This window comes from Gobio gobio (genome assembly GCF_949357685.1).
Source record: "Gobio gobio genome assembly, chromosome: 4".
NCBI classification, from domain to species: domain Eukaryota; kingdom Metazoa; phylum Chordata; class Actinopteri; order Cypriniformes; family Gobionidae; genus Gobio; species Gobio gobio.
The window spans coordinates 57,020,479-57,047,296 of record NC_137100.1 but is presented as its reverse complement, the minus strand read 5'-3'; the positions used below and the strand labels follow the sequence as shown (position 1 = coordinate 57,047,296).

The window sequence follows — 26,818 nt, the reverse complement described above, 5'->3', positions numbered from 1 at the left end:
CTTGTCTTTCTTGTTTTCCAGCCAGGAATTTCAATCTACAGAAAGCCGAGGCCATGCTGCGCAAGGTATCACACAAACTTAATACAACTGTTTTTAAAAAAAAAATATTTACACTACTATTCAAAGTTTGGGATCTGTAAGATTTTGTTTTTGAAGGTTCTCATGTTCACCAAAGCTGAATAATAATATATATAATGTATTATATACTGTATATAATAAATATATATTATATAATACATATTTTATTATTACTATAATATATAATATAATTAATAAAATGTAAGACCGCTAAATTCGTTCCAAGGACTTTGAAGGTTGCTGCACGTTCGGTGGTTTCAGATGGGCAGAATGGATTTAATTCTAATTTATCTTGAATCTGACTCCATTTTATCATAATCTCGAATTTAGGATAGAATGGAAAACAATTGATTGTTTTGTCATTTATATTTAATAGCTAGTCACACATTTAATCATTCTCTTTAACCCTTTTTTGCCATAATCTACTAGAGAATTATAGAGTAAGTCAGAATAGATGTAACAATTTATTAACAGTCAGGTAAATGTATAATGCCAATTACATAATAGACAGAAATCTCTTTTAAATGGAAACACAAAATCTGGTTATGGTTACACTTAAAATAGTTTCGAATGGATCTATGTGATGGTAAACTTAAACCCTTAATTGTACTCAGCATGTATAGAATGTTACCTGATAGAGAGAGAGAGATAGAGAGAAAGAGAGAGAGAGAGCCAAAGAGCAGGCCCTAAGCAGAGAAAGCCAGAGGATAAAAAGAGCCAGAGCTACCGTTGTGAACCTTTTTTATCCTTTTTTACCTGATGTCACCAAATTCAAACATGACCCATTCAAATTGACCAATCAGACCAAACGTGAGACGTTCAATCTAACCAATCAGACCAAGCTTCCCCCACTGTGTAAAGGTGTAATCTCTTTGTCCTCAGGAAGTCCAAATGGCCCTCTGATAAGGTTAAGATGGGGGCTGACAACAGCAAAGCAAATTGTTCAACTTCAAATATCAAACATCTTTGATTATTTTCAACCATACAAAAATAATGTATCATTAATTATAAATATTAATAATAATCAATTAATTATATATATATTTTTTATATTTTTTGCAAAGCCATTTCTTCTACTTATTATTCATATTATTATTTTTATTATTATTAGTTCAAAATGGTTCAGCTGCTAAATGTATTTTTTTTTCAGGAATCTTTGATGAATAGAAAGTTCAAAAGAACAACATTTATATGAAATAGAAATAACTTATATGAAATAGAAATAACATTATGAATGTCTTTACTGTCACTTTTGATCAATTTAATGCATCCTTGCTGAATAAAAGTATCAATTCTTATAAAAAAAAAATCGTATTTATCCCAAACCTTTGAACGTTAGTGGAAATTATCATATTTAAAGTTGCTATTAATTCAGCTCTTGGTGTCACTAATTCTGTGCTTTAAACTTGCAATAATGCGGTGTGTAATTCATTAATCAATGAATAGGCTGTCAAATTGGTCTCATAGAAGAACATTTCTGTAAATCTCTGGATTCGTCAAGTGTGATGAATATGGGTGTGACGGACCCTCACAATGCTAGACTTTATGTCAGGGGTTGGGTGTACATTACCCAAAGGCTTCAAACGACATGTTGAATAACACTGTGAAATATGATCCAACTACTATTAGGCCCCGTTTACACCTGGTGGAACAACAGATTTCAAGGGGAGGATTGCTGATTTCGTAACTCTGTACGTCACTCACAATGTCATGCTGCTACTTGTTGATTGGGCAAAAAAAAAAAATGCTGGTTCATTTCTTTTAAAGCCTTGCATATTCAGGAGTTGAAGTTCTCCAAATTTGGTGTAATCGCATCACAAAAAGCTTTGGACCTCATTTAATTTGTATGCCTTCAATACCAGGTGTAAACTAGACAATTTTATAATTATATTATTAGTGCTGTCAATCGATTAAAAAAAAGAACCAATTAATACAAATTTTCTGTGATTAATCGTGAATAAAACGTTTTTATTTTACAGATGCTGCGTTAATTGCGTTAAATATTTTTAACATGTTATTCTGAAAAAAATTAATATATTAACGCTTTAACGTTGACAGCACTAAAAATTACACTTTCTTGCACTCAGGGTGTGACTCTTTTAAACTCTTTTATTTCAGTACTCTTGTTTTATTTTTAGGTCGGATCAAAAAGAAAATGATACATTGATTTAGTCCTGGTTCGCCTGGTAGCGTTCACATTGTCTTTTTTCACACTGAATCAAACTAAACAAACAAAAAAGCTTTTGTTTTGTGACAGAAGTGTAACAGGCCTTACCGAACATACAAAACAATGCTGTGTTCTGGGCTAAATGTGCTCGTTGTATGCGCGTACATCTGGTAGCATTTGTACCAGCTTAAAACTCCTGAACAGCTTATAAAATGTTTACAGGAGGAAAAAAAGAGGAAGGAATTTCCTCCATTACACACAGCAGTAAAGATCTGCTGCAAGAAGTCAACCTGTACCGAACTGTTCTGGGCAATGTAGCTCCTATGACGAGAGGAACCAGGTTTGCTGGAGCATTTTGTCCTTTCTAGGGTCGCATCTTGTGACATCATGTCCTGTTTTTGGTTTGTTTAGATGTCTTTGGTCTGTGTTGCGTTTGTTTTGTCTGTCTAAATGCACCAGAGTTTGTTTGAAAGCGGATTGTGCACTCCAGGGGTTTGGATGGCAGTGTTCACAGTTGGCATGTTTGGTTCGATTAAAACTAACTCTGGTGCGATTGCTCTGTTAGTGCGGTTCATTTGATTGAGTGTGAACGCTGCCATCCGAAATCTGGTAGGGTTAGACTGAAATATTAGTGCAACACATACCAAATACATCTAAACGAACCAAAAACACTCTAAAAAGTATAGAATGCTCAAGCATATCTGTTTTTTCTGTTGTCCATCACAGTTCAGTACAGGCATCAGAACCGCATCTCCTCGCTGTTTTGACTCCTTTACACAGTTTATAAGGTCTTCAGGAGTTCTCAGCTGGTCAAAATACCAACATGTATAACTACGCATAGACAACAAGCGCATAGCCCAGCACACAGCATTGTTTTGGATGTTCGGTAAGTTCCGTCGCAGAAGACGTTTGTTTTGGTTTCTTTAGGTACGGTCTTATAAATGACAGTGTGAACGCTAAGCGAACCAGGACTAAATTTGTTTATTTTTTTGGTCTGGACTAAAGGAACCAAAAGAACCCAACTACAAGTGTGAACACACCCGTATTGAGATTAACCGCGCTAATAGAGCATTCGCACCAGAGTTTGTCTGAATCGACCCAAACCTGCCAAGTGTGAACACAGCCTAGAACTATTCATCTTATTTTGCAATGCAGAAGTAAGCTATTTTCTGTGAATGTGCAAGATTTCTGATTCTCTAGCCACTTCAGGGGGAAATAGCACAAAGTACAGTAACCGGTAAAACTATTTGCACTACAAACCAGTGTTTTTATGATATACTGTATATTATAATAATATAACAACAAATACCGGCTTGTAATATCAATCAGCAACATGGGCTGTTTTTGTACAGATAAAATAACCGGAAACGAATGACACCGGAAGCCATTCACTATCAACTCAAGCTCTTATGTTAAATGTAAGGTGCATAGGCAATGTTCTGTTTCAGATTTTTATATTTTGTCTGGCCGTGCATGTGCAGTTTAAAGGTTTTTATTTCAATCCATAATCATAACAAAAGCATTCATTCAGCAGATAGCAGTTCTGCAGAGGTGAATTGTGCTTTTCAGGTTTTAATTCAGGATCCTGCGTTGCACTGATGAGTCACATCAATGCCTAATCACGGCTTATGGGTGATTACACCGTGATCATTCTATGCTATTGGGTGTTCAAAGTGCTGTTTGCTTTCCCATTGTGTGAGCGATGCTCGTGTAGTTCATGGGTCTTTTATTACAGACGTTTTAGCCATCTGGTTGTATCTTTGAACCTCAGGTCAAAGCACAGCTGATAATATGCAACTAATATGCAAATTATGTTCAGGCAGAACTGATAATGCTGTCAAACTTTGCTGTTGATGGTTCTGAATCCTATAGCCATATTTGATTATGTAAACAGTTTTAGGGCAAATACACAGGCATGTTTTTAATCATGTGTTGTTTTTCATGTGCAGCATGTCGAATTTCGAAAATACATGAAAGTTGACACCATCACTACAGAGTGGCAAGTGCCAGAGGTATGACATCCTCGTTTTATGATTAAATTACATATCTATTTCATTTACACTTTACAATATATATATCTACTGCTCTACTGTTCAGTGTTAGATCAGAAGATTTTATTATTTTTGTTTCATATTTATTTTTGAAAGAAGATTCTTATGTTCACCAAGGCTGCATTTTTTAAAATCAAAAATAGTCAACAAAAATAATATTACTTATTATTAATAATAATAATTGATTTTAATATATTTCACAGTTTAATTTATTCCTGTGATGCAAAGCTGAATTTTCAGTCATGACAGTCTTCATTGTCACATGATCCTTCAGAAATCATTCCAATATGCTGATTTGAAGAAACATTTCTTCTTCTTATTAAATATTATTTTTATTAATATTATTAGTATAACATAGTTGTGCTACCTAATAAAGCGTGCAAACTGTGGAAGTGTTTTTTTAAAAACAGCATAAATTTGAAATGGATTGTTTAGAGACAGAAATTTTAAATATTAGATATGTTATTTTATTCAATTTAAGAGTTTGTCATTGATAAAAAGGTGCAGTTTGGTTTTCATATATTAAGTCATAAGTCAAATTCTCTGCTAGCATTTAGCATACCTGAGGTCAATTTATTATATTAGTCAAAATGTAAATAGGACCTCTATTATGATTGGCTGACCTGCTCATGCTCATTATAACCATAGGCATTTCTTAATTATCCTTATTTGTAGTTTAGTTTTAGTGAATATTGTGCATTGTAAATTTAGTTTTGGATTTTTGCAATGTTGATGTTAAGTGTATATATATATATATATATATATATATAGTACATCTCTCCTGTTTTCCATGATGTGTCCCCTTTAGGAGTTTAATCTTACGATTATGATTGGTACTGTGTTCATGTCTCATCCAGTGTGTGTGTGTATGTGTTTTTTTTTTAGGTTATAGAGAAGTATCTGTCTGGTGGCATGTGTGGCCATGACCGTGAAGGGAGCCCGGTCTGGTATGATGTCGTCGGACCTATGGACCCTAAGGGTCTGATGCATTCAGCGTCTAAGCAGGACTTAATCAAGTCTAAAGTCAGAGACTGCGAGATTCTGCAGAAAGAGTGCGACTTACAGAGCGAACGGGTAGGTGTGCGGCTGTGAAAAGTGGCAAGGAATAGTTCACCCAAACATGGCAATTTTGTCATTGTTTGCTCACCCTCACATATGTATTTTCTTTCTTCTGTGAAAAAACATATTGAAGTCTTATGAAATATCATACACAAAGTGGATGGTGATCAAACTGCCGAAGTCTAAAAAGGACCAAAAAACAATGTCTTATGCACTATATTTCAAGTCTTCTGCAGTTATTTTTGGAGCAGCAGGAATATAGTAGAAAAATATATCACGATAATAAATATGCACAGTATTGTTATCGTGGGTATAGACCCTTTTCACATTTCCGGGTTTCTCAGAGCGGAAGTCGTCATAGTTGGGTTAACTATTGTAGTTGTGAATGAGAGAATACATTAAATATTTTTTTTGTGTACCCATTTGCTCAAATAGCAAAAGAAAAACGCCACAATAGTGATTTTACAACTTTCAAAAAGAGGCAAAAAATAGAGTGAGATTGATAACGGCAGTCAAAAGAGAGAAATATATACATTTTTACCATCACTCCCATAGACGCTGTAGAAACACCCTCGCAGCAGCGGTAACTTGTTTTTTTTGTAATCTGATGCAAAAGCAACAAAATACAAAGTATTAGTGTTATAAATGTACATAAATATATTTTTAAATGAAAATACACAAAAACGCTGCAGGATTTTCGATATTGCTGACCGTTAAAACCCTTCATCACAGTCTGTGAAAAGGGTCTATTGTTATTTAAAATATAGTGAATAGTTATTTATTATGAGTTAAGCAGATTTTTAGAATGCATTTTTCAGAATACTTTTCCATCAACCAGTTCAAATTTACAACACTGCTTGAATGCTGGGTCAAAGGCACATACAGTCTGACAGTCTGCACATACGTGTCTAAACAAGCACAACACGCCTAAAAAGCACATGGCTGAACGAGTAAAGGAGACCCGCTGAATGAAAATGCACATTCACTCTCTGAAATGAACACCATGCGAATACAAACATCTGAATGGCTGTTTGAAACATTTAAATACTCTTCAGAAACAGAAAGTAGTGCTACTGCTTTGTGCAGATGGCGCTTATGGAACAGCAGAAATGCAGCCGTTACCCTGGTAACCCCGTAAACAAAGCAGCCGTGCTACTTTCTGTTTCTGAACAGTATTTAAATGTTTCAAGCAGCCATTCAGATGTTTGTATTCGCATGGTGTTAATCTCAGCACCAAATACTTGATCAGTTGAATAAGACTTAATAGGCTATTTATTGTCAAACTATTGTTAATCTAGACTACAACATGCCCTAGATATTGATTGTTCTGATTTATTATTGTTCGGTAACACTTTACAATTAGGCACCATTAGTTAACATTAGTTAATGTATTAGTACATAAACTGACAATGACGAATACTTCTAAAGCATTTATTAATCTTAGTTAATGTTAGTTTCAACATGTAATAATATATTATTAAAATCAATGATCAAAAAACAATGATCAGTTGTATTTTTTTAACCAACGTTATCAAAGAATAATAACTTCTGTAACAAATGTAACTATTGCTCATTGTTAATGTTAATGACACCTTATTGTTACCTTATTGTTCTTTATAATTCTTTTGCACTTTCATCTGTTCGAAACATTTGTTTACTTTATAATTTTTTTTTGTGTAAAATAATGTAAACAAATGTTCAGTTCTTTTTGTTATAAGACAAAAAGTTATTAAACGCGTTATAGTATGACAACACTAAAATCACTGAAATATAGTTTTTCCTCCCACCTCATACTATTACCGTCAAAAAAGTTTTGCAATCGAATGCAAAGTTTCTCTGGGAGCAAAGGCAAATGTTTCACAGGTGAACGCAATACTTTTAAGATTAAAAATATGGGCGATTTACATCAGTCAGCTCTGACTGTTGAAATTCTGCAGACTGGCTCTGACTTTAAACAACTAGCGTCAACTCTTCCAGACTGAAAATCAGCACACAAATCTGGACAAAAGTTGTGTAGTGTATTCCAGCCTTATGTTGAACTCACCTACACTTAAAGGGATAGTTCACCCAAAAATGAAAAATTCTGTCATCATTTACTCACCCTCAAGTTGTTCCAAACCTGTATGAGTTTCTTTGTTCTGCTGAACACAAAAGAAGATATTTAGGAGAATGTTTGTAATAAAGCAGAGAGAGCAACCATTGACTACCACAGTATTTTCCCCCTACTATGGTAGTCAATGGTTGCTCTATCTGCTTGGTTACAAACATTCTTCTAAATATCTTCTTTTGTGTTCAGCAAAACAAAGAAACTCATACAGGTTTGGAACAACTTGAGTGAGTAAATGATGCCAGAATATTCATTTTTGGGTGAACTGTCCCTTTAAGAACTGTGGCTGTTGCATAAAATGCTTAGACTGCTCTTACAAGGTCATAACTTTTTTTAAGTCGGTTACATAAAATCATAGATTGGTCTAATTTGAATCTGAAAAGTAAGACTGTAAAAGTAAGTAGGCTAACTGTTAGTTGGTAAGACTAGTTCTCAAGACACAGTCTTAACAGTTTATACAACTGGCCCTGAGGTTATAATCACTCATATCATGGTTTTATATGTTGTAGTTTATGTATGTCGGTTTCTTGTTCTTTTCTCCCAGTTGGGCAGGAACGTTGAGTCCATTACTATGGTCTATGACTGTGAAGGTCTGGGAATGAAGCACTTATATAAGCCTGCAATAGAGACTTATGGAGAGGTGTGTTTTTTATTTTATTTTATTTGTTTCTTGATTATTATATGTTGCTTGGCTCTTTCAGGTACATTAGACTGCAATAGTCTCATGTTTATTTTATCTTTAATAGATTCTCACTATGTTTGAAGATAACTATCCAGAGGGACTCAAGAGGTTATTGGTCATTAAAGGTCAGTAGTACTTTCATAACTCATCAGATTGGCATATAGAGCATATTACATTAAAGTGGCACAAGTTATTTAGTAGGGCCCTATGATTTGCGTGATGCAAAAAACACAGAATGTCATAGAATTTGACAAAATGTGGATGAATGAATCAAAAGTACACACTTAATAAAATAGCACGCAATTGTTCTTTCATGTTTTAATTTAAACAGTTAAATTGTTTAGCACTTTGTTCAGGGATTGTTCAGATTTCATTTTGTTAAATAAAACAATTTAATTGAGTTAAAGTTTTATGCATTTATTTGATAACCACAGTTTTTGATCTTAAACTTGTGTTAAATCATAAAACACAGAATCCAGAAATATGTAAACGGTAACATTCTACAATAAGGTCTAATTTATTAACTACCAATGATAAATATATTTCTACAGCATTTATTAACGTTTGATAATGTTGGTTAAAAATGTTCAACCTTTGATCCAAAAAATGTATTAGTAAATGCTGAGATTTAGATGACCTAAAATTAATAAATGCTGTAGAAGTATTGTTCATTGTTAGTTCATGTTAAATAATGTTAACAAATGAAACCATATTGTATAAAGTGTTACCATTTAAACAGACAGCACATAATGTATTATTATTAGTTCATAGTACATTATAAATCAGTAATTATATTTGAATGTATTCAATTGATTAGACAATCTTTTTGCTGATTCAAATTTAATTAAACCCTTAAAATGGATTCCAGAAACATTAGAACAGAAAAGATTAAATTTGGGAAAAAAGAAAATGGAATTAATTTCATAGGGCCCCAAGTAAGCAATACATATCGTGCCATTGTGAATCTGATTCTCTGGACTGTTTCTGTTGCAGCACCCAAACTGTTTCCTGTGGCTTACAATCTGGTGAAACATTTTTTGAGTGAGGACACTCGCCGTAAGGTCATCGTACTGGGGTGTAAGCCAACACGTCTTACTACACTAATGTTTTTTTATAGCAGTCATCTGTTGCTATTGTATTCATAACACTTGCTCATAGAAAGTCCCATCTGTTCCTGGCAGTTTTTGTATCAGAGGGATACTAAATGTAATTAGGTGGAAAGTTTCACAAAAACCTTTGGCTGAGGGATTAGACATTAGACATTAGGCTGAAAAAAGGTACTTCTTGCTAAGGCCCGATATATACACACTGGTGTGACATCATTTCGGAAAAAAATCAGGCGAGTTCGAAACAGCTTGCCAAAGGGAACTTTCCGGAAAGTGTCTGGAAAGTTTGTTTTGGATCGTAAACACTTTCGAACTACCATTGGTTCATGGCAATTACATGGGTCCGTCTTCCTTGACATGGGAATCTTCTCCGGTTCATTTCTCCTGTTCATTCCTCAGAGGTCAAAGCCGCTTAATAGTAGAAACTGAAGTTGTAATTCTAACTGAAGTTCTAATTCTAACATGTTTTTTTTCATGTTTAATACCGTAAATCTGCTACTTTAAAGAAATCTATTGTATAAAGTGCTATATAATTAAACTAGTGCTGGGAATCGATTAAAAAAATGAACTAATTAATCACATTTTTTTCTGTAATTAATCGCAAATTTTAAATATTTGGATATTGTAATAATTTCAGTTACTCTCCAAATTAATGTAGAAACAATTTAAAGACAGTATATTTTAAATATGTGTTGTAATGGCATCTTTTTATGAATGAAGGCCAGTATCACTGATACTAATGTCTCTATGAAACATTAATGACGTTACATTACAGTATAACTGAAAGCTCCCAATTTCAACATTTATTAGGCTTTAAAAAAACAACTTTTAATTTAAGTGAACTTAAAACAATCTTTACATAAACCCATTATAATAAATGTTATTTTTACCTGTGGCCTTCCCTGTTAGACATATACAGAAATGTAATAGTTATCAAACACCTTTCTTAACTGCATAAATAATAAATGAAATATAGATTAATCATCATTAAAGCTACAATTTTCTCTCTTCCCGTTGATTTTTAATGAACATTAATGACAGGCATCATCAGTGCTCCTGTCACTTTAAGAACGGCCGCTGGCAAACATGGGGCGGATCTCACTCGCTGTCCCGCGCATCTCATTTCCTCACAGCTCTTTAAGTTCAATTAAGACGTTATTTGACTAATTTAAGACTCCTAATGTGAGAATAGTAAAATGTGTTGTTGGTATTGTTTGTTCAAGAGCAAAAGAGAACTCGATGTGAGCAGGAGACTGACGCGATTCTGTCTGTGCGTCGAGTGTGTGTGTGTGTGTGTGTGTGTGTCAGAGTGTCCCTCGATTAGCTGACATGAGACGCTGCCACACAGACAGGACATTGACATACAGCGCGTTCTCTTGTGTCTTGTCGCGCTTGAAAGCATTTACATGAATAGGAGCGTGATCATGTAACGCTAGGCAAAAATGGATATAAAAACGGACGCTGCAGTATTTCTGTTAAATATTTTTAATGCGTTAAGCTGAAAAAATGAATCGCCCGCGTTAACGCGTTAATTTGCCCAGCCCTAAATTAAACATGTCATGACTTGACTGGAGTGCCAAATTGCAGAACTGGTGCAAACATATCCACATCGCTATGACCAGATGCTTTCTTAACTGCTGCTTTCTCACCGCTCTCATTTTTGTTGTGTGTTTATTTTGTTATTGAGAGGAAAGCATGCAGTACATATTTACACATTCATTTAAAGGGTTAGTTCACCCAAAAATGCTAATTTGCTGTTCATTTACTCACCCTCAGGCCATCTAAGGTGTCTTTTTTTCTTCAGTAGAACAGTAAAGAAGATTTTAAGCTGAAACCATAGTCCTTGGCGATTCATAATGCAAGTCAAAAAAACATACAGGCAAAATAAAATGAATAACAGTGGCTCCTGGCGATTCATTGAGGTCTTATGAAGCAAAACGATCAGTCTGTGCAAGAAACTACAGGTAATAATGCTGTAAATTATGTTCAGTTTCTTACACAGACTTCATAAGACCTCAATGTATCGCCAGGAGGGGCAGGTATTAATTTTTTTTGTCTGTATATGTTTTGGCTCTCAAAGTGATGGTAGCCATTGACTTGCATTATATGAATGACCAAGGACCACGGTTTCAGATAAAAATCTTTTTTACTGTTCTACTGAAGAAAAAAACCTTCATCTTGGATGGCTTGAGGGTGAGTAAATAAACTGCAAATAAACATTTTTGGGTGAACTATTCATTTAAACGGCGCTCTCAGCAGTGCGGGCGGCCCTAGATGTTTGTTAACAGTATACTGCTGTCACGTATATTTGAACTTATTTTTACCCCTAAGCAAACTTCGCCGTGACTATGGCTTTAGTATCCACAGCTGTCATCCAGATGTTTACACAATTAATTTTCTCATCAAGTTTGCTGTGACTAAGCTTCTGTGTCTGTCTCCTCAGCAAATTGGAAGGAGGTGTTACAGAAATACATCGACCCTGAGGAGCTCCCAGCGTACTATGGGGGAAAACTCACCGACCCTGATGGTGACCCCAAATGTAGGACCATGGTGAGTAAGAGACACTCGACACGCGTCATTCTAATGTTGGTCAAGTGACATTGACTTGCCAACGAGGTAATGTTTAGCTGCAACTGTTCCAGATTATTTCTTTCAGTTCTCTTTTTAAATGCAAGGACACTTAAGATATTGGGGAAGTTGCGAAACCCACATAAGAATCAGTCAACATTTCCATTCGACAAACCTTGAGGCCTAACCGCACAAAGCGGAATTTCTCGAGTGCCGTAGAGTGTCCTCTATCTGATACTTTACGCTGAAGTCACAAATGAAGTACTGAAGGATTCTTGAATTTTTTAAAAATTATTACATTTTTGATTGTTTACTGCGCTTATATCTTGCTGTTTTGTACAGCAAAATCACTGAACTGCACTTAAACATCTCAAATAAATATTAAGAGGTTTCAGAGAATATATTTGGTTAAGATTATTTTTTTAAGATAGCCTTTCTGTTAAACCACCAAAATGTAAATATGAGGAACAAGAGCAAGATCACAGTTTTATGACAGTTGGCATCACAGAGAGCTGATGCTAAGAGAGACATCATTATCTACTGCAAACAGGATTCATACAAGGTGCTTAAAGTGTTTGAAATACTTGACTTTTTGAAATGTAGGTCCTGGAAAACTCTTGAAAACAGCCATATTTATAAAAAAAGTACTTGAAAAGTGCTTGAATTATTGAAAGACGATATATGTGCAATTAGTGTTTAATTTTATTGATAAAACAATCTTTTCACGCAAAATTAATGCTGCAGCCCATCTGATATAGAGCCATTTTGCATGGCTATGAGAGTGATGTTGCTCATGTAAATATCCAAGTATATGATACAGCTGAGATAGCTTTCATTCTTCCCAGATTTCTTCCTGACATATATTCATAAATCAGTTTGAATAAGGAAAGCAATATCTTTGTCATAGTATCCTTTGAATGGTTACCACAGTCATTGCATGTGCTACACTTTATTCGTATTTATTTATACTTTACCATTTTGTTTTATTTGTTTATTTCTTTTATTTAGCTTTTTTTATTTTTTATTTGAAAGATAATAAATATTGTTTGAGAAGTGAGATTGTATAAGATAAGAGGATTGTAGTCCTTGAAAACCAAAAAAGTAGTGCTTGAAAAGTCCTTGAAAGTCCTGGAATTATTTTACAGTATCTGTACGAACCCTGTGCAAATATATTTTCGCGAAAATAGCTTAATAATGCCAATTACCAAAAAAAAAAAAAAAGCCTTCATAGCCTTCTCATCTGCCATCGTCAAGAGTTCATTTTGGACTGTTTGTATTGGGTGTGTAATGGTTCCCTGGAAAAAAATTCTCCACACACTTGCACCGTGGTTCATCTTAAATCTGACGACGTGTCTATAATATGGTTTGTTAAAAATAACAATGCAGACAGACAGTTTGGATACGCATTTTGGCTTTCCAATATGTTACATCATTGATCCAAAAAACGTGGACAAAACAGTCACTCTTTGTAGACTTTGTTCAATGCAAATGCTGTATGCTCTAAGATGACCAGTCATTTACACCGTCATCACCAGGGAGCAAGACATTCAAGCGCAAGACAACGTGAACGAGAACTTTCGTGTGCGGTGTGAGAATATTTCATGTTCATCTTCATCTTCACAGTGCGCAAATATTGAGTTGTCTTTCAAGTCTTGTGCTTGAACAGACAATTTTACTCAAAAACTGTCAACATGCCCAAGTAACCTAGCAAACATAGTTGGTTATGTCTCAAGTGAACGTAAATGGTTGAGAAAGACAACGCATGTGTATCAATATTTTGGATCTGTGTATTATGTCTTAAAGTGACAGCAGCCTAATACTCCTGCTGTCTGTTTATCAAACAACAAAATACAAGGAAATCACTCACTGCTCTTGACTGAATAGCTTTTGTAACTTTAATAATGATTTATCTTTATTTCATTTGTACAGTGAAGATTATATGCAGTTATTTTACATCTGATTACAATTTCTGTACCTGAAAACTACTGTTAGATACATAAATAACCTGAAAATCACGGTTTATTTTATTTGTATCTTTGCTCTATTGTATTTATTTGTGCTGTTGCTTGTAGTTCAAATTTTTGTTCTTATTTTATTTATTTTTATTTGACAGTAGTCCTTTTTTCCCCTGAACATAGCACATACCGAACCGTACAGTAACGGTGACCCTGAAACCATAAGTGAGTAATTTGAACCGTTATACCCCTAGTTTGCATACTGTTTGCTTCCTGACAATCCAGCGCCATAGAAAGATGCTTCATAATTTGAACTTTTTATGGTAGCCCTTATTGTTTTGGAGTATATTTTTGATTGTATTTTTTGCTAGTATAACCGCCAATAGTGCTGTATTCAGGCATCAGCATTTGTCTTGAGATAACTTCCTTTTCAGTTTATTGTTATGAGACAATGGCATACATTTTGCAGTCCACCTGGTCTTTCCCTACAAAAAGTTCTGTCACTCAGTTTAACGTTTTATATTTGCATATTCACCTATTTAGTTCAAACCTATAAGAGATTCCTGCTTATCCTAATACCAGTATACCCACATAATACAGCTTGTTGCCTCTGACAACCTCCTTATAGATGCATTCTTAGAGTCCAGTAGTGTCAATGTCTCAAAGCAACAGAGGGTTGGAATGGTTGTTTATCTATATCACATTATCTTTAATTTTCCTCTTGCACAACATTTAAACTTCATTATGATATGCTCAGTGGTGTAATCTGGATGAGAGTCTGTTGGATTGCTTCTCTTATTGCATAGGCTGATTACTCTGGTGATCAGTTGGCAAGGTTGAAGCTTTGGAACACATGACAAGACTAATCTTCCCCTTCAATCTGTCTTAGCATTGTGGTTATGATTCTGTTTGTGATTAAATCCTAAATGTGAAGAGCTAATGGCTGTTATGACAGCAGCACCCTGTCAAACGAACATAACGCATATTTAACCCTCTGGGGTTATTCCTCACTTAGGGGTGACAGGAAGATGTTAATCATAATTGTATTAAATCATTTTATTGAAATTAATGTAGGGTTATATGTTTTGTTTCAGGAATATTTATTCTTTAATATCTTGTATTTTGAAGAGATTTCATTGTACTACACTGAAAAAAAATTGGTGTAGAAAGTTTTCACTCTGAAAAAAACCCTGAAATAGCATTTTCTAACAAAACGTACTCCGGTAATCTTTTATTTACAATTTAGAAAAATATTTTTTTTACTGTAGATAATATTCATATCTAAATTATGCAGCATTTATATATCTATATCAAATATAAAGAATATCAGGCCATCTAAGGTGTCTTTTTTTCTTCAGTAGAACAGTAAAGAAGATTTTAAGCTGAAACCACAGTCCTTGGCGATTCATAATGCAAGTCAAAAAAACATACAGGCAAAATAAAATTAATAACAGTGGCTCCTGGCGATTCATTGAGGTCTTATGAAGCAAAACGATCAGTCTGTGCAAGATATTTATATATAATTATATATATATAAATTTATATATAATGTATATTTATATATTTATATATAATATAATCAAAAAATGTAAACATTATGGCCTGGTTTCACAGACAGGGCTTAGATTAAACCAGGATTAGGCCTTAGTTCAATTAGGGCATTTAAGTAGCTTTTATCAACCTGCTTAAGAAAAAAAATGACTGCCGTGCATCTTGAGACAAAATGGCAGTGACATATTTTAAGGTGTGTCAGCACAAGTTGCTTTTAGTTTAAACAGCTCAAACATGCCTTTTAGTCTGGGACTATCTTAAAGGAGGGTTACTTCAGCGATTAGCATTAAGCTTTGTATCAGCAGAAACCTGGTAGTATATTCGAATGATCATGCTTCCCCCCCCCATGTCCCCCAGAGACAAGAGATTTATGTATTTTATGTCTGGAAAAAAGCCTCAGATGACGCAAATATCGTCATTTTGCGTCATCGGAGGCTTTTTTGGCCAGAGGCTAAAGACTACAGCCAGTAGTAGGAGCTGTTCCGCATGTTTTCAACCCGCCCACAGTGGTGGGATCTCACTCATAGAATGTAAATGCGCACGGCCGCTCTGGCATTCATAACGGAGCGGTGCGGAGCAAAGCGAGTGTTCTCAATGAATTCCTATGAAAGTTAAGCTTCCATAGGCATGAACTGAAAACGTGTCAGACTGGACACAGTGAATGACTGTGCCGCCGTGAATGAATGCTGGGCGGCCGTGCTCATTTTAGTTTCGGGTTAGAATTAGCGGCAATTCGGGGTCGGGTTGCTTGAATTGTGGGTTCATTAGCCTATTATTCTTAATGAAAAACACAACAACAAAACGGTACAATGACAAACTCACTTAAATAGGCGCTTTTACATTTAGCTTTGAAACCAAATCTTCCACGATCATCTTGTCATTCAGCTCCTCGATCTCGTGATGAATGAAATCTGACTCCTCCTGCTGATGTGCTGAGACGCTCGTTCGGCTAATGCTGTATTGAACATGTTTAGTTTTTCATTTTAATGTCTGTTCTCTAACTGAACTAAATTATTTTATTACTATAAAAATCAAAACGACGGTGGGGTGGTGCCGCGGTGGGCAAGTGATAACCGGTAGGCGTGGCTTGGGAGTGGCCTAGTAGGGCAGCGAAGCAAGTGCATTCTGGGAGTTGTCTTTCATCCATATGAGCCAAAAATAAATTTTCTGGCTTTTCTCTGTCTAGCAGGCACCAACTTCTAAAATAATTTCACAGATCTACTACATAAATGACCCAATTTAAATACACATTCATATTCCCAGCGATGAAGTGCCCCTTTAAGCCTTGTCTGTGAAACCGGGGGTACAAATGTACAATTTTTTGGTCTAAAATGAGTGGACCACCAGAGGGTTGAATTTTTGTCTCTGTGCGTAGGAATTAAAGTCAGGATGTTCCTATTGTGACGTACATCTGAGTGACACACCTTTTCGAGCAAGAAAAAATGTAGGGCGGGACGTTATTTTGTCCACCAGGAATTGATTGGATGGTTGTGGTCCTGTCCTCGTGCCAGTAAACACGTCATCAGTGAAGAGAAGAGATGTTGCTGCAAGAGGAAGGGAAGTTATTTTTGTTTATTAATTAAACAAAATAATAATGATGTGCGTGGATAAATAACTTATTATAAAACATTGCAATATTCCATAAAGTAGTTTGATTTCTACTTTAGATTTCATCCTGCATATTTTAATGCAGAATCGCATGCAAAGTTCTGAACTGAGACATTTTGTCTCTGTGTATAGATTTACACAGGTAAAGCTGCTGCCTCCTTCAAGATTGGAAGTGCTAAAAAGACCTCAGAAGACTTTGTGAAAACTCAAAGTGGACTGATATTTAGTTACAAAATAGTCTTTGTTGGACTGTGATATCGCACAAGTCAAATTGTTTGTTTTCTGTATTTAATGCTAGAGAGCTGAAGATAGTAGCTGTTTGTTTGTTTTATCTTGAAGATAGTTAGAGTGCTTTTTTCCCCACTGGTGTGACATGTGGATGGCAATATCCCTGGATTTTAAACCTGTAATCAACCATAAAGAAAACCAGAGCACTTCCTTCGTGGGAAAATCACTAAAGGGCGATACAAGTAAAAAATATTTGTTTGTACTAATGAGCACAGATGGGGTCATGACATGTTGAAACTTAAGCAAGTCACAAAACAGGCTTCCATTGGAATGTCTTCACACAAGGATGTTTTATGGGATGAGTAATAAAATTGTGGCTGAATCCCAATTCCCATACTTTCTAAATCCCACATTCACATTACAACTGTGTACTTTTGAGTATGTAAAAAGATTGTATGCCAGTATTAGGAAATAGTGATAAAATTGTCTTATGCTCACCAAGGCTACATTTATTTGATCAAAAATATACAACTATTATTACAATTTTAAATAACTTTTCTTTTTTCTAATATACTTTAAAATGTAATTTAATACTGTGATGTCAAAGCTGAATTTTCGGCATAGTCACATGATCCTTCAGTCATTCTAATATGCTGATTTGCTGCTCAAGAAACATTTATTATTATTATTACAGTTTTATAGAAATCATATACGATCCATGCACCTTTGGTATAGTAACATTATTTGGGATGCACTAATCTTGCATACTATAAGATGGATAGAATGTGAATTGGGATTTAATTTATATGTTGAGTGATCTAATACTATTGTAATGATTGCGAGTGTCTAAATGAACTTTTTTGTATATCAAAATAGTAGTGATTCATTTGGAGTGACAAACCTTTTCTCAACCTATTTTTGGGTCTGCGACTCCAGACGACGTGACCTTAACTTTTTATGAAGTGTCTGATGCTGATGTTAAGCTGTTTGTCTTATTGTATTCATTGACAACCTAGACTCTTGTGTCTGTATTTTACTGAGATTTGAGCTTTTGAAAATAAAATAGTTAAACATGAACACATGTGCAGGGTGTAATCTTGCAAAAATGTTCTCCTGAAGCTTCAGAGTAGACTACGCAACCTATATGTAGGATAATGAGTCTTAAACAGTGAATGTAAAGGCAATTTGTGTTCCTTATTAAAATCCACTTTGATTTGGGCTGCTTTCCTGTGTATTTTTTCTTTGTTTCCTTATCGTTCATAAAATACTTTACTAACATTTAAATATGAGGCTTTTATCTTTTGCACTCATGATGCTTCTGTAAGTTTCATCCTCCTTTGTTTTTCCATTTTCAATTCTGATTAATTATTACCAACTCATCTGAATCAAGCATATGTTAAGCAAATGTTTCTGTTTTTTTTTCAGATTACGTTCGGATCAGAGATTCCCAGGACCTACTATGTTCGAGACTCCATTAAAGTGGACTATGATCAGTGTGTGACTATTGGCCGTGGCTCATCTCATCAGGCGGAATATGAGCTACTTGCACCAAACTGTGCACTAAGGTGAGCAAAAAACACTTTCTGATACTCGATATGGAGTTTGCCATGAACCAGATCATGACATTAAAGATTCTGTAAACCAGGGGTCTCCAAACTCGGTCCTGGAGGGCCACTGTCCTGCAGAGTTTAGCTCCAACCCCCCAAAAACTCACCTGAACCAGCTAATCAGTGTCTTTCAAGGCCCTAGTTAGACACTGATTAGCTGGTTCAGGTGTGTTTTAATGGGGGTTGGAGCTAAACTCTGCAGGACCTCTGCTGTAAACCATGGGTGCATTCCATTCGACAGGGTCCCTACGCACTGTTCACTGCTCCCTACTCCCTGAGCACAGTATATCAGCTGAAGTGGACTTCGCTGACAATAATCGCTCATTTGGAACGCCCTGCAATGTCATCAAAGAAAGGCTACGACGGGTGCAGATTATGATATAGCCTAACATAAATTAATATTGTAATTTACTTTACTTTCAAATTGAAAACCATATAATAAATTTACAAAACACACAGTATAGGCTATCTAAAACATATAATCAAAACATTGTCCATTAGTTTTATTAGTTTACTTATAACCTGTATTGACTATGAACAGATTTGAAGCTGCACCTGTCATTCAATATGAAAATACTTTGATTTGGTTAACTTGGCTATTCTTAATGGTTTTTGTAGCGGTCTCATCTCGTGCGCTTTCTTTCCCAAGTGCAGCTGCACAGTAAACATTCCTGAGGTAAAGAAAGTAAAATATATAACATGACAGCCCTCAGGTGCTTCTCAACACTTTTAATTTGTTTACTGTAGTAAACGTTGTTTGTACGGGAAGAAGGAGGCGGGAACCGGCGGACATTCAAAATAACTTTTAATTAAACAAACACAAACTAAAATGGCTACATACAAATAAACACAAAATTAAAATAATAAGCTGCAGCCCCTCACGGTCGACTGCAGCAACACATAACAAAACATAAATAAAATACAACATAAAATCCAGGCCTGGTCCTCTCTCGTCCCTCACTGTCGTCGCTCCTCCTTTATAGTCCCTCACTCCTCCGCGAGGGCCGAGATCGCTGCGGCGCGCAGCTGGCGCTCATCCTCCCTGATGAGCGCCGCCTCGTCCCGCCCTCACGGTCCCTCGGCCTCGCTGTTCGCCACATTTACATATTCATAAAATATAATATACGAATGTAACAGTTATTGCCATAACCATTCATAAATACTCTAGTTTGTATAATAACTATGAATATTCAAATGCATATGTAAACTCCTTAATCGCAGAGCTGTTTAAAAACTCTTCCAACCAACAGCTCTGCACCATCATTAGTTCAGACAGGTGATGCATGCGACGTGCAAAGACAGTTGGGTGATTTTCACTCTCCACTTCCTGTGAAGTGATGTATCGATGTTCCCTTCTTCCCTGCGCCGTTCGCAGTACCCTTCGAACTGAACATGTTTGCTCCCTTTGGATTGGAATCTCACTTAAGATGGCGGAATACCCTCTGAAGTCCACTTCGCAGTCCACTTATGGTCGAATGGAACGCACCCCATCTCTTTTTGGAAAATCATGCAAAGAAAGAGACATTCTGAAACAGGTGTCTGTCTCTGTGAAGCTCTGCATAGGCTACTTCTATTTAACAATTGACACTTTTTATGAGACTTTTTAAGCCAAACTAGTTAACAAGAAAGATTCTCTGCATATGAGACGTGCATTCAGTTTACTGACATTGGGTTTGTTGGCATGTCTTTAAAAGGGCGGACTTTGAATGGCCGGGTGTGGTCTAATTTAGTGGACACAAAACATTAGGCTTGTTTGAGATGAGCGAAATCTGCGCAGAACCGATCACCGGTGATCAGCGCAAGATGCATTTCCGGTTAGAAAAGTGTCCGAGGACGGTCCGCCTTGCTCTGATCTGAAAAAACTCTTGCGAGCGAAAGGCGGATGTGTCGGATTCTGCAGTCGAGCGCAGTTGCTCTCCACCGACAGCGCTGAGCAAAAGCATGATGGGAAACGACTTGCTGACGACACAGCTTTATGCTTATTGGTTTAAACAACTGTGATGTATGGTTCTTTTTTTAAATATTTGATTTTAAAACTCTGATATCATGTTTTTATGTGTGAATATTCCCAAACTCTCTAACAAAGGCGATCTCTCTGTGGGTTATGTGATTGTTGTCATATTTATAAAAAGAATATATATATAAACATGTATTTAGGCCTAATTAAAGTAAAAATGATTGATAAACACGTCTTTCGAATGGAAATAAATAACAAAAACTTTGGGTGTCTTGTTCATAATATTTATTTTCATATAAAAGTAACAGAACTTAAATTACATCCAGTTTATCAGAAACAACGCGCACGAGTGTGAATCCCGCGATATCCGCCTTTGATCCACTACGAGAAGAGAGAACTGTCCGTCTTGCCTGCACTTTTTTCTCTCCTCCCCTCACTGCAGCCGCCTAGTCTCGCCTATATTTCAGGCAAGGCGAGGCACATCTCAAACAAGCCTATTAAAAACACTTTCAGCAACTTGCTGAATTCAACATGCTCATACATGTGCTAATTGTCACTGTAAATTGGACATACCTTGAACTTGAATAGTGCACTAGTTTTGCGTTTAGTATACACTTTTTGAAATAAGTCTCTCATGCTCACAAAGGCTGCTTTTATTTGATCAATATCCAGTAAAAACAGTAATATTTTTAGCTGCAAGCAGCAATACCGGGGCAAAGCGCAACAGAAGCAAACAAAGAAGCTAGCAGGAGACCAACTGAAAAAAATGAGTGAAGACATTTGAAGACAATTTTAAGCAAAAATGTTAAAGTCCCACATTAAAACATTGAGTTGTATAGAGCCAATGTCATATTTTGTTCTATTATAGCACCCCCAATAGGTACAATCCTACCATTTTTTTTTTAATGTGTCCTCGGAGTGAGCCCATACATGTGTGTCAATTTTGGTGAAAATATCTCATTTCTCATATCTCATATCGACCTATGTTTCCGAACTTCTGACGCTGGTTTCGTCTCGATCGGACTAGCAGTTTCGAAGATATCATCTAACATTTTAAAAGCGCTAAATTACCACGCTGCACAAACCATGTGCTGAAACCTGGCAAGTCTGGTATCGTTGGACTCGGCAGGGATTCAGGAGGCAAACAAAGTTAGTCTCATGAAAATAAGTCAACCACACCCAAAGTTATAAGCATTTGAAAAAAAAGTTCTCCACTAGGTGGCGCTGTTTCGAAACTTCTCAGGCTCCTTCAGGACATCGTGCTGATGACCCATACCGAGTTTCAAAACAATCCGTTCATGTACCAAGTTTGGTTTGAATACGATAAAGCGTTGCGGAGATATTTCCTGAAGTGTATTTTTGATTTCCTCTGATTCCTTCAGCTAAGGAATCAGAGGAAAAAATAATTTTGTTGCTGGCCCTTATGGTTCAAAAGTTATTAGCATAAACATGAGTGCAACTTTGGACAGGTGGTGGTGATAGAGGGATTGAGTTAGAGACTCAAAATTTGCTATGGTGACAGTTGAGACTGTCCTCTATCTGTGTGCCAAATTTCATAACTTTCCTGCAAGCGGTTCTATGGGCTGCCATAGACTCCAATGGCGGAAGAAGAATAAGAATAAGAACGCTAACGATTTCAATAGGTGCCTTCGCATATTCGGTGCTTGGCCCCTAAATATTACACTTAAAAATGTTCTATTTTAATATATTTAAAAATGTAATTTATTCCTGTGATTATTACTCCAGTCTTCAGTGTCACATAATCCTTCAGAAATCATTATAATATGCTGATTTGGTGCTCAAGAAACATTTCTTATGATTATCAGTTGTGCTGCGTCATATTTTTGTGGAAACCATTATATCGTTTTAGAACTGTTTGATGAATAGAAAGTTCATCATTTCATTTATTTAATATAGAAATCCTTTGTAACATTATACATGTTTTTACTGTAACTTTCGATCAATTTAATGCATTCTTGCTGAATGAAACTTCATTAATTAACACAAGCTTTTGAACAGTAGAGCTGCACGACTCTGGATAAATTGAGAATCATGATTTTTTGTTTAAAAAAATTCTCCCACAACTAAACAAAATAACAATTTACTAAATGTTCTAACAAAATGTTAATTGCTACACTCTAGTTAATGAATTTGAATTGATTATTTTTGTAAAAAAATCGGTTTGAGTAAATGATTCAATGACCTGCTCATAAAGACTTCACTTGTTTCATTACTGGATGAATCAGCGTTTTTGAACACATTTCTTAAATTAATGATTTAATGACAAATAAAAGTTTTAAGTCACTTGTCGCCACCTACTGGTGTAACGATGTAATTGATACAGTCATTATTAAAGGGATAGTTCACCCAAAAATGAAAATTCTGTCATCATTTAGTCACTCTCAAGTTGTTCCAAACCTGTATGAGTTTCTTTGTTCTGCTGAACACATAAGAAGATATTTGGAAGAATAAAGCTGAGAAAATAAAGCAGAGTAATAAAGCAGAGAAAGCAACCATTGACTACCATAGTATTTTTTCCAACTACTATGGTAGTCAATGGTTGCTCTCTCTGCTTGGTTACAAACATTCTTCTAAATATCTTCTTATGTGTTCAGCAGAACAAAGAAACTCATACAGGTTTGGAACAACTTGAGAGTGAGTAAATGATGACAGAATTTTCATTTTTGGGTGAACTAACCCTTTAAGTTACTTTCAAATTTTAAATTGATTTGTTTATTTAAATTCAGAAAGGGACAACGCACTTTAATCAACACTGATGAATGTAAATGTATACAAATTGCCGAAGGCTAGTTTTCATTGGTAGTCCCTTTGCCAGATGTTATTAGGCCTAAATACTAGAGAAAAGAAAGAAAAACAATACAACCAGCAATTGTAAACAACTCTGTAAAATACAATTAAACAACACATTATACAAAAAGACAGTATTGTTATTGTTATAGGTTAAATAATAATGATAGTATTAATAATAAAGGGAACAACGTTAAAGATCTTTTAACGATTAATCGTGCAGCTCTGGAAGAGTATATAAATTAAGCAATTACACTGTGCATATTATTTTGGAAACAATTATTTCTTTCTATGCATACACATGATTAACTAAACAAATTCTTATCAATTATCAATAAGTATATGAGCATAGACTTACCTCTGCATTAGCTGATGAGCTTTTCTACGATGCTCTACTCAATTCAACGGTCTCTTCCTCAGATGGCAGTTCTCATGTGATGGTGCCGATGTAGGTTTTGGTGTCTATTTGAAGAAGAAGATAGGAGAGTGGATGAAGGCCAGTGATATGAAGGAAATTGTGCCAAGTCAGCGTTACAACGCTCACCTGGTTCCAGAGGACGGATCCCTCACCTGCCCAGAACCAGGAGTGTGTAAGTATTAATTAACTAAATAAACATTAAAGGAACACTCCACTTTTTTTTTTCCTACACCCCTTGAGTTAAACAGTTGAGTTTTACCGTTTTCGAATCCATTCAGCCGATCTCCGGGTCTGGTGGACACTTTTAGCATAGCTTAGCATAGATCATTGAATCTGATTAGACCGTTAGCATCTCACTCAAAAATGACCAAAGAGTTTCAAAACTTTTCCTATTTAAAACTTGACTCTTCTGTAGTTACATCGTGTACTAAGACCGACGGAAAATGAAAAGTTGCGATTTTCTAGGCCGATATGGCAAGGACTATCTTGCGTAATAATCAAGGAACTTTACAGCCGTACCGTGGGTGCAGCAGGCGCAATGATATTACGCAGCGCCTGAAAATAGGCTTCCGTAAACATTACCAACGTGACAACCTGCTTGCACAGAGAGCGTGCTGGGGACTATTTTCAGGCGCTGCATAATACCATTGTGCCGCTGTACCCGTGGTACACAATGTAACTACAGAAGAGTCAAGTTTTAAAAAGGAAAAATATTGAAACTCTTTGGTCATTTTTGAGTGAGATGCGAACGGTCTAATCAGATTCAATGATCTATGCTAAGCTATGCTAAAAGTGCCACCGCCAGATACAGAGATCGGCTGAATGAATTCGAAAACGGTAAAACTCAACTGTTTAACTCTAGGGGAGTTGGAAAATGTGGAGTGTTCCTTTAAAAGAGTAGTTAACCTCAGAATTAAAATTTCCTGATAATTTACTCACCCCCACATCATTCAAGACGTTCATGTCTTTCTTTCTTCAGTCGAAAAAGAAAATTACTTTTTTTGAGGAAAACATTCCAGGATTTTTCCCCATATAGTGGACTTCAATGGGGTACAACAGTTTGAAGGTCCAGATTGCAGTTCCAATGCTGCTTCAAATGGCTTTACACGATTCCAGACGAGGAATAATGTGTTCTATCTATCTAAAAATGAATATACTTTTTAACCACAAATGCTCTTCTTGCTCTGATCTGCAATGAAAAGATCACACGTGACATAGGTGAAAGTACCGATCAAACGAAGAGTCAAACTAAGTCAAACGCCCTTCACAAGAAAAAAAGGTAAAGCAACGATGTCGGAAGATTTTGAAGGAGAAAATGAGATGGAGTTTATCGCCCTACCGTGATACTTCTGCCTACGAGCGTGACCTTTCCAACATGATTATGTAATGCGTGGCGCATCGCAGATCAGAGCAAGAAGAGCATTTGTGGTTAAAAGTATGTACATTTTTGTTTTCTAATGATCGGTCATTTCGCTAGATAAGAAGCTAGGATCGTGGAAAGCCCTTTGAAGCTGCATTGAAACTGCAATTTGGACCTTCAACCTGTTGGTTGCCATTGAAGCCCACTAAATGGAGAAAAATGCGAGAATATTTTCCTCAAAAACCTTTCTATTCTGAAACTACCAAAAACTACCATTCTGAAGTGAACTAATCCATTAAACATGCACAGGAATTCACCTTACTCTCTTCATTTTCTCAGATGTACTGCGGTTTGACAACACGTACAGCATCTTCCAGTCCAAAACAGTCAGCTTCACAGTGGAGGTCCTCCTACCTAGTCAAGTCAACCAATCAGAGCGTTAGAAATTGTGTCAACAAGCAAACAGCCTGTATATTGAGATTATGAAACTGTTTAGAAACTATTGCTCTGAATACAGTATGTCTGCTGTAGTTAATAAAGGAAAATACAATAATAAATCTACTCATGGGAAGAGGAGAGTATGTAATTAAACTGACCAATCACAGCATTAAAATGGTGGGATGAATTTGAAGCTTTAGGGATCATCCATCAACATATCTGGATCCTGACTTCAGTGCCAGTGTGATTCTTCACAAGATAACGCTGTTGTCAAGTTGATTTGCCAAATATTAACGAAGTGTTTATCGTTGAACTTATCATTGAGCTGTGGTTTATTAAGTGTAATAACTGTGCTGCAGATTACTAGACCGAAACTGTCTTGGTACACATTATTTGAGCTCGCCCTTGTCTGCCTTGTATGTATTTTGTCTCTTTAAAATAATTCCTTTTGTTAATGAAATAGTTGATGATCAGACGAGTCTGCACACTTTTTTCCTCTCAGAATGTAGTAAGAGGTTAAATTATTATGTACTTTTTTTTCATGTTATTGACGCACAATTTGTGAACCTTTTGAAATATATTGTTTACAAAGAGCATTTGACTTGATTCAGAGTATGATGTTGCTGTTTTTTTTTTTTTTTTAAATGATAATTTAACTATAATTTAAATGAATGTTGTAGATTTTTGCTTAGTAAGGAGTGTTTTACCTCAGGTTCTTGTGTTTACAGTAACAGTGTCCGTATTTTATTCCAGCAACATGCATCGGTTTCGTCCATGTCTTTCTATGATGACCACATTGCATTTTGTCTCTTTTAATATTGATGCAATTTATGAGTGATATTGTATTTTTTTAATTATCATTATTAATTTACTAATTAAATGTATACAACACAATAGCAAACACATTTTTTCTTCTCTCTCTGACCTATACATGCTTGATGTTTTATTTGCTGATAGGAAGGCCTAACATAACCAGTTCCCATGTACAGACTAAATCTAATAAAAAATATTCGGAAGAACATTTTCACAAGATTGATTCTAATCTAGAGATTAGATTAATGCAAGATGAG

The 26,818-nt window shown here is 35.7% G+C and overlaps 1 protein-coding gene across 2 annotated transcripts in view; it reads left to right on the top strand.

Moving 5' to 3' along the window:
• Positions 1-26,651, top strand: part of sec14l8 (SEC14-like lipid binding 8) — a 36,552-nt gene extending 9,901 nt beyond the window's left edge. For both annotated transcript variants that reach the window (XM_079815160.1, XM_079815161.1), the window contains exons 3-12: positions 22-65; positions 4,195-4,257; positions 5,182-5,370; positions 8,007-8,102; positions 8,209-8,269; positions 9,138-9,221; positions 11,694-11,800; positions 18,586-18,725; positions 23,953-24,122; positions 25,650-26,651. In XM_079815160.1, coding sequence (XP_079671286.1) covers positions 22-65; positions 4,195-4,257; positions 5,182-5,370; positions 8,007-8,102; positions 8,209-8,269; positions 9,138-9,221; positions 11,694-11,800; positions 18,586-18,725; positions 23,953-24,122; positions 25,650-25,753 — 1,058 coding nt within the window. In that variant the 3' untranslated portion in view covers positions 25,754-26,651. The remainder of the gene's footprint in view (positions 1-21; positions 66-4,194; positions 4,258-5,181; positions 5,371-8,006; positions 8,103-8,208; positions 8,270-9,137; positions 9,222-11,693; positions 11,801-18,585; positions 18,726-23,952; positions 24,123-25,649) is intronic.
• Positions 26,652-26,818: the final 167 nt, after the last annotated feature.